General features: G+C 50.4%; 1 protein-coding gene across 1 annotated transcript; it reads right to left on the bottom strand.

Annotated features, from left to right (window-relative positions):
* Window positions 1–789: 789 nt before the first annotated feature.
* Window positions 790–8413, bottom strand: RARRES1 (retinoic acid receptor responder 1). Its single transcript, XM_058812104.1, has 6 exons — window positions 8160–8413; window positions 3947–4009; window positions 3009–3183; window positions 2253–2389; window positions 1575–1637; window positions 790–1356 (listed from the first exon to the last, which is right to left on the bottom strand). Exons 1-6 carry the CDS (start codon window positions 8382–8384, stop codon window positions 1198–1200), a joined length of 822 nt encoding a protein of 273 aa, XP_058668087.1. The 5' UTR covers window positions 8385–8413; the 3' UTR covers window positions 790–1197.
* Window positions 8414–8603: the final 190 nt, after the last annotated feature.

Raw genomic sequence — 8603 nt, 5'->3', positions numbered from 1 at the left:
TCTATTCCAGCCCTGCAGAGCTGAGGCACAAAAAAGGTAAGGAGACAAAAGCAGAGGCCCAAAGTGCCAAATCCATCCTATTTTCTTGACTTAACTCCAAAAAAAAATATTTTAATCACCAGCTTCTTTAAGGAATTTTGGAATTTGACTCCCTGATTTCACACATCTGATGATGAGAAATGTTCTCTCCCAGTAGGAAAGAAAACACCAGGAGGGTGTGGAATGCTGCTTCCCCGAGTTTATTGGGTGCTGAGGGGAAAAGCTTCAGTCAGGAAATCAGATTTATTTGTGTAAAATGCTGGAATTTGTGAAGCTGACATCACCCAGCCTGAAAACATCCAGGGAAAGCTGTTGTGTGAAATCCTTGAATTGTTCCCAATTACAGCTCCAGGATTGTGAAGATCACCCCAGGTTAAACAGAACAGCCACCCCAGAGCCTCTGTTCCTCAGGAACGTGCTGTTCCTAGGATTTCATTTATCCTGCCACAAACCTGGCTGATGGGGAAAAAGGTGACTTTGGGACAGTTTGGCACATTGCAGTGAGCAGAGGTGGGACAGGGATGGATCTGCTGGGAACTCAGCTGGAGAATTTGGTGGCACAGGACAAAGCCATGACTTTGTGGTGGGACAGGACATGGCAGGAATGTCACAGGAGCTGTTCCCAAACATGGGGATTCATCCCCAAGGAGCCTCCCTGGCTCTGCAGGTCTGGTTTGATTCAAGGTGACAGAGAAGGTGGAAATTTGGGCTCCAACAGCAGCAGAAAGAAAACCCAGCCTCAACCCTGAGTGATGGCATTTGGTTTATTGGAGATGTGAGTTAAAAATCAGCATGATTGTAGCCCAAAACATGGCAAAAAATCAGCAGGCAAATCTCTCTTAGTGACAGATTAACGCTTTGCTCATGATTTTTATCCAAATATATTAATTTTGTTTACAAACTCTTAAGTAACAGTTAATGAGTGACATCAAATCAACTGCTGTATGTTCATCTGTGTATATATGGAGTAGCAGAGGGTTCAGGCAGAGCTGCAGAACTTGAATCTCGCTGTTGAAGAAGTGACAGGAATTGATTTTGGCACAGAACAATCAGTGAAACCACTCCCAATCACTGACTTGCACGGAAGGACGATCCCAGCTCCGGGTCTGTAGCACAAGGATTTGCTGAGGATCCATCTCCACAAAAGGAGGATTTCACTCAAAAGCTGGCTCCCTTCTCAGCTGAAGGCCCAGCAGCTGATCCTGACTCTGCCCCGGATCCCTGCTCTGCCCCGTGGCCCTCGGGAGCACAGAAATGTTTCACCTTCAGGGGCTGCCCGGGCAGCCACGTCAGGCGCATGTGGCAGGAGATGATTTCCTGGGGAAGGGAATTCAACACAGCTCTGACCACCCTGCTGCAGCCCAGCCCCTGCTGAATTCAACACAGCTCTGACCACCCTGCTGCAGCCCAGCCCCTGCTGAATTCAACACAGCTCTGATCACCCTGCTGCAGCCCAGCCCCTGCTGAATTCAACACAGCTCTGATCACCCTGCTGCAGCCCAGTGCACGAGGGCTTGTTCATGGCACTTCCTTACCTGGGTTGGCATTTCATGCAGGAGCACCGTGTAGTCAAACTCAACAAAATCATCTCTCCTCATCTGGGCAGGTGTAAAAAAAGGGAAGAATTATCAGAACACAGGTTTATATTGTTACAATTGAATGTCTGCTGTGATTTATTGGAGCTCAGGGAAGGAGATGAGCGGGGCCCTGTGGCTGTGGTTGCTGGCTGCAGTGAGATGGGTTTTGATTGTGGAAAGATGGAATTAGGAGCCCTTCCTGCATGGAATGTTTGAGGACACCAAGAGCTGTGTGGCCTTGCAGCCTGTCTGCACTGAAACCAGGTGCTAATTAATTGAATTTAACCCTCAATTACATCTAAGAATTGCATGAACCTCTCCTTCAGAGAGATGCTGAATAGCTGAGGAGCCAAAGCTGGACGCTGCCCGTGGATCCCAGCTGGCTGAGGGCTCTGGGAGTGCTGCTGGATGTGCTGCAGCCTTGGAGCTGCTGCCCAGCTGGGCTGGTGTCAGGTGTGAGCAGGGGGCTCTGCCCAGGGGCTCAGGAACTGCAGATCCAGTCAGGACAATCTTCCCAGCAAAACCTGGGAAAGTGCTCGTGCAGAGGAGGAGCTGCTGGTGAGGAGCAGGCCCTGGACCTGGGGAATCCCCTCAGAGGGGGCTCTGTGCTGCCCCTGTCCCTCCTGCCCCACTCACCCACTGCCTCACGGACTTCACTTGGGCCAGGAAGTATCCCAAGGTCTCCGTGGACTTTTCCCACATGATGGAGCTGCTGCCAGCTACAGCCAGAGCCCACAGTGGCTCCAGGGCAGGCTCGATGTTGCCATAGCTGTCTGCAAGGCAAGGAGAAAGAGAAAATAATATTAATTCTGGCTGGGCAGCAGCAGAATGATGAACCTCAGAGCAGTTTTGCCTGGCACAACACCGTTCTTGCACAGGGCTCCTCCCTCTGCTGTGTCACAGGGAGGGGGATGATGCTGAACCTGCAGACCCAGGGGAGTATAAAGAGTGGCACAGCTGACACTGCCAAGAGAGGGATCCCCATGAAGAGGTGAGAAACCCAAAAATCCACAGTAATCTGAGTCCTTACCCAGCTGGGAGAAAAGATGGGATTTTTCCAGGATGGAAAAATGGTGTTGGTCATCCTCAGTGAGTTTCCAACCACGGCTGGGGAGGTGTGTGGGTTTGGGCACTTGTTATTCCTGGAGGACAATCTGCATTGACTGGACTCAGAAATGGTGTGGAGCTGCTTTTAAACCCAAACCACCCTCACAGGATGGGGCTGAGTGCCAGTGGTAAATCCAGAGGGGCTCTGTTCTCCCCAGAATCCCTGGGGAGGTGGGACTGCTCTGACAGTGCTGCTGTCAGTAACGTGTCTCCTTTTCAAATGCTGGTGTCCTTCATGCCCTTTGAGATAAAGTGAAATACAGGTGAATATTTGGAGGAATATACCTGGAATGTTGTTTGCAGTTATTGGCTTGCTTTGGTGCCTGATCCTTTGGTAAAATTTGTTGTCCTCCTCCTGGATTTCCTTCTGGTCTTTGGTGTGGGAGCACTTGATGCTGACAACAGGACGAGACTTTTTCTTTGGAAAGAGCACTGTGGCCAGGCAGTTCCCAGCATCTTCCTGTCAAGGGAGAGTTTAAAACTGTTCTTTTAATCAAGATTTTATCTACCAGCAACTCATTCTTTGTATGGAGCTGTTCAGGGATTAGGAAAGTGTCAAGGAGGATTTTATTTGTCTTTTTTCCAGGAACGAGGTTAAAACCACAAGGCTAAAGGGATTTAACAGAAGGTTTTCATTAATGCTTGTCCTGCTTTCAGGGCACGACAATGCTCTAAGTCATCTTGGAAATATGTTTGTGAGAGCTCAAAAAACAACATTAATTGATAACAGGGACTTTGATTGTGCCAGCCTTGAAACAAAAATAATCTAAGGCTTCACGGTAAGTTCTGAAAATCATTTGAATTCCACAAAGTGTGTGTGAAGGAAGAGGGCAGTAAAACGCTGCTGACAGCTGGGGCAGAGCGAATGGAGGGGTGGAATTGGAAACACCATGGAGCTGCCAACTCCTGATTCCCATTTTGGGGGGTGGACAGCAGGAAAACGGGGACCTGAGGGGGGGAACAGGCCCCACACTGTCACATTGTCACCAGCTTGGGCCACTGCACAGTTCCACTCAGGCCTTTGGTGGCCTCCATGACTTGAGCAAGAATTCCCTTTGGGACTGAGGCCTGGGGATCACTCAGGTGAGCCCTGGAGCAAAGCCAGGCAGGGAGGAACAGCAAGGTCCTTCCATGGTGGCAGATCCATTTGGGACACACATGTCCCTGTTTGGGAGCTGCTGCAGTGGATTTGATGGCCAGGGTGAGGAGGAGCAGGAACTCACCCCAGTCCTGTAGTCCTCAGTGCTGAACTGCAGGTAATACTTGTGGCCAGACTCTGGGGTGTTCTGGAAGAGAGAAGATGGAGCCAGCAGTGGGATTAAAGCCTTGTGTGCTGCAAGGAGCTCTGAGGAGGGAGGGTCCTTCTGGATTCCCTGGTTTTGAGTGCAGCATCACTGAGTTTTAGTCCTTCTTGGTGTTTAAGTACAATTCTGGCTGTTTGCAGGTCCCAAAGCAAACCTCTGTGTTATTTATCTAACCCTGAGCCTTCCTGTTCTCAGCACACTTTTCCCAGGAAATGTCTAATGGTTCAAGGTGAGTGGGGTTTCATACCCACAGCAGATCCTCAGCTCACACTTGCCTGTGGCACCTGCAGAGCTGGGAAATGCAGGTAAACAATTGCTTCAGTCACTCTATTTTTATTAAAAATCCCCTCCTGCAGCTTTAGGATGAGGCAAGTCCAGTATGGAGCCAAATCTCACCATGAAGGAGGTGCAGGAAACAGAGAAGATGAGCTCAGACTTTCTGATAATTTCTTTCTTCTCTGCATCCTCCTTCTCCCCTTTGCCCTTTTTGTGTATTGCCTCAAACACTGTCCTCCAAGTGACAGTGGGACATGGGCAGGGTAGTGACAGTGACTTTCTGCAATGCAGGATCACCAAAGAAAGAGGGATTGCAGTGGAATTAGGTTTGGAAGGGTCTCACCTCGTGCAATAACCACATTGAAGTCTAAGATTCCAACTGCTGTAAAGCCAACTAAGAGATGTTATTGCCATGGTTTATACCACCCCTAACCTGATTAAATTTTTACAGTGACCCAGGATTGCTCCTGTGTACCATCAGTCCTGCAGGAGAGAGAAGCTGCAATACTCAGCAGGACTTTTAAAAGAGTGCAGAATTCTGTGTTTCTGGGGGTTTTGAAGCAGAGATTCCCTCCTGATTTGCAGCAACTCCCCACAGCACTGCTAGTAGCTACTACCATCCTACTACTGCTGCCTAGACAGCTTGCAAATGATGCCACACAGCTAAAACAAATATTTAATCTGGTGTGAACACCTGAGGCTTCCTGAGCTCACCGGGGAGAAGGGAGAAGCTCCATTTGGCACAAAATAATTGTACAAAAGTGTTTGTAGTCCAGAAGGGAAACTTTTATTTCCACTATTTTCCCCGCTCTCATCCCAAATGCTGTTGCCCAATCCCAGAGTGTGGGCTGAGCAGAGCTCAGGGATGTCTGGCAACCCCCAGGGAAGCAGCCAAAGATAAAAGTGTCCAAAAAGGGAAGAAAACAAGTGAGTAATTCATTTTTCCACTCAATATCTGGGTCACGGGATTCTTTTACTTCTGGGCTCCAAATTACTGTGACTTTCAAAACTGACAGATTTTTACTCCTGGGAAGGCCAAAACAGCAATTTCAGAGCAGCTTCACTGCAGGTCCCTGAGGAATCGGTTTCCAATCGGTTTCCAATCAGTTTCCAATCAGTTTCCATCAGTTTTCCCTTCCATCTGTCCCGCTCTGTTTCCCCAGCAGGATTTTCCCCTGGGATCAGTTTTTGCCTGGATCACTGGGCTGGGAGAAGGAGTCAGAGCTGCCCCTGCTTGGATTCTGCCTTTCCCACCCACCGTGGGGCTCTGGCTGCTGCACATTGATAGAACATTTCTAATTGATTGCTGGTATCAGGGAGCAGAGCTGTGGGGACAGAACATTTCTAATTAATTGATTGCTGGTATCAGGGAGCAGAGCTGTGGTGACAGAACATTTCTAATTAATTGATTGCTGGTATCAGGGAGCAGAGCTGTGGTGACAGAACATTTCTAATTGATTGCTGGTATCAGGGAGCAGAGCTGTGGTGCTGCTGTTGTGTCCAGCTGAGGCTGTGAAATGTCCATCTGGGTATTTGAAAACTGGATTTTCTAGCCCAATTTAAGCAAATGTTGCATGAGGCCACCTTTCCCTTTCCTCTTCACCTCCCTACTCCTGACTTAGGATTTCCAGGGCAGACTGGGACAGGGCACTGCTCCCCAAAGCTTCCCTTTAAATTCTGAGATTTTATCTGGCACAAACTAATGCTTCATTATCAAAAGTCCATTTTAAAGTGCAGGACAACAACTCCAGGAGCTGCTGTTTCCTAGAAGATCCTCACTCAAGAGAAAAGAAGGGACAACAAAAACCATCTGCATCCAACAGCAAAGTAAGGATTATTCCAGGTTTTGCATTTTGTTGCCAGGAAACAAAGTCTCATTTTACCTGAACTTGAAAGATCTTTCCCATCTAAGAGAGTTCCCTGTTTCCAATTACCAGTTTCACCAGCTCGTGGGCTAATAAAGTTAGTATTAAATTACTGTGCTCATTATTAAATTCCACTAAAAATTATCCTGATTTTATGGCATCCAGTAATAGAGTAACCAATAGGAAATTAGCCCACTTTCAAAAACAATTAAATACCAGACAAACCTAAAAAATACCCAAATCCCAATATTTTTGTCCCTTGCCTTTATGTAATACAGCCAATTCCTTGCAGGAAATGCTTTTCATTTTTTTCCAGGGGAGGACAGGAAAGAAGGAAGTGCCCACTTTTCATGCATTTCTCCTCTTGTTTTCACAGAGTATGCAAAAAAAAGGGGGGAGGAAATAAACTGCAGAGAGTGGTTCCAGGGAGCTCCTACAGCAGCCAGCCCTGAGGAAATAAGGAGCAATTTCACTTCTCTATAATGAGGCAGTTATTTTCCTCCCTGTATGAGGAGGCAGGTGGCTGATGGAGGGGGAAAAACCCCTTTCCCTCCCCACAAATATTCACTTATTCTTCAGCCAGGCACAGGTGTTTATATAAGGAAATGTTCACATGTAGACATATGCAAAGTGCCCAGGAAATACAGAAGGAGCATGGATACTTTTGGAGAGTATAAAATAACAGAGAATCCCTGTCATAGGTGTTTGTAGCAATTTCACAGGAAAACTTCAGTATCCCAGGAGCACCTCCATGCTCAGCACCCAATAATCTCTCTAACACAGGGGCTGCATTAATTAATGCATCCCAGATATTCCTGGTTGGTTTGGAACATCTTTTTGGAAAGGGGAGATTTAACACTACACTTTCTTACTCAGTTTTAGGAGCTACACAGGACAAGTAGTGGAAGATCTCCAGATCCTGGAAAGGATCCAGTGGAATCCAGTGCTGCCTTTGGCACCTGACACTGGGAACCCAGAACAAGCAGCCCTTGCTCTCAGGAGCTGCCCTAGGATGCAGAATTTGTTGTTCTGGGAACCCAGAACAAGCAGCCCTTGCTCTCAGGAGCTGCCCAGCAGAATCCAGGATCCCAAATTTGTTGATTTGGGAACCCAGAACAAGCAGCCCTTGCTCTCAGGAGCTGCCCAGCAGAATCCAGAATCCCAAATTTGTTGATTTGGGAACCCAGAACAAGCAGCCCTTGCTCTCAGGAGCTGCCCAGCAGCAGGAGCACAGGGCTGGATTTAAATCCCATCCCTCGGCTCTCCAGGAAGAGGATGCATTCCTTCCAGGATCTACAGCCCGGGACAAACATTCCCCAGAAGTTTTTGCCTGATCCTGTACTTTCAGAAAGTGAATAAGCTGTAAAAAAACCCCAGACCTGGAGGAGGAGAAGGGCTGCACCCCAGTACCACCTCGAGCATCCCCGGTAAGCTCCCCATGACGGGAAGGCTCTGTCCCCGTAGCTGCTCCTCTCTGGGACTCCTGTCCCATTCTGCCACCTCAATTCCAGGTGATTTTTGGAAGATTAAGGTTTATTTTCTGGTGGGAACTGCACCGCCTTTAGACGAAGCTCGTGGTATGAGGGAGGGACTACAGGACAGCAGCTCCTGAGGAGAGCCAGGGGTCCCTGAGGGATGAGGCTGTGGGACAGCGGTCCCTGAGGAGAGTCGGGTGTCCCTGACGAAGGGGAGAGGGGACAGCGGTCCCTGAGGAGAGTCGGGTGTCCCTGAGGAAGGGGAGGAGGGACAGCGGTCCCTGCGGGGACCCGGGTGTTCCTGAGGAAGGGGAGATGGACAGCGGTCCCCGCGGGGACCCGGCTATGCCCGAGGATGGGGCAGCGGCTCCTGAGGGACGCGGGAAGGCGCCCGGTGCCCTGCGTGGGAACGCGCTAATCTCAGTTACATACAGCAGTACGAATGTAATAATTAATTACACGCTGTTAATTACACTTCCCCGGCGCCCCTTTACACCCCGCCGGCTCCCCGCTTACCTTCAGCGTAGCCTTGCGGACCTGCCCGAGCGCCCGGAGCCCGCCGAGGGATCCCGCCTGGAAGTTGCGGTACTGCAGGGCCACCCGCGCCGCCGCCGCGGCCGAGCGGCTGCCGGGCTCCAGCTGCTGCACGGCGAGGCTGCCCCGGGGCAAGGCGAGCGCCAGGAGCAGCAGCAAGGCGGGCGGTGAGGCACGGAGCCCGGGCAGGGCGCGGAGCCCCGGCATGGTGCGGGCAGCGGCGGGCACTGGGGCGGGCTCGGCCCCGCTCCCGTACAAATAGCGGGGCCCGGCCCGCTGCTCCCGCCCGCCCTCCGCCCGCTGCCAGCGCCCGCCGGAGGGCCCGGCCCGGCGGCGACTCCCCTTCCCTCAGCCCTCCCACCCCGGAGCCCCGCGGGCTGGGGGGAACCGGGGGCTTGGGGGTAGCCGGGACCTTCTGGGAACCAG

The sequence above is a fragment of the Ammospiza caudacuta genome, chromosome 11 (assembly GCF_027887145.1).
Source record: "Ammospiza caudacuta isolate bAmmCau1 chromosome 11, bAmmCau1.pri, whole genome shotgun sequence".
Classification (NCBI taxonomy): Eukaryota; Metazoa; Chordata; class Aves; order Passeriformes; family Passerellidae; genus Ammospiza; species Ammospiza caudacuta.
The sequence above is the reverse complement of the archived record's forward strand: the minus strand, read 5'-3'. Positions and strand labels throughout refer to the sequence as shown.

Excerpts from the sequence above, each read along its gene's own strand:
- RARRES1 (XM_058812104.1), bottom strand. The coding sequence starts at position 8,384 with ATGCCGGGGCTCCGCGCCCTGCCCGGGCTCCGTGCCTCACCGCCCGCC. Across the intron at positions 3,184-3,946 it reads CTGAGGACTACAGGACTGGG|GAAGATGCTGGGAACTGCCT; the intron begins GTGAGTTCCTGC and ends CTCCCTTGACAG. Across the intron at positions 1,638-2,252 it reads TGAAGTCCGTGAGGCAGTGG|ATGAGGAGAGATGATTTTGT; the intron begins GTGAGTGGGGCA and ends ACACCTGCCCAG.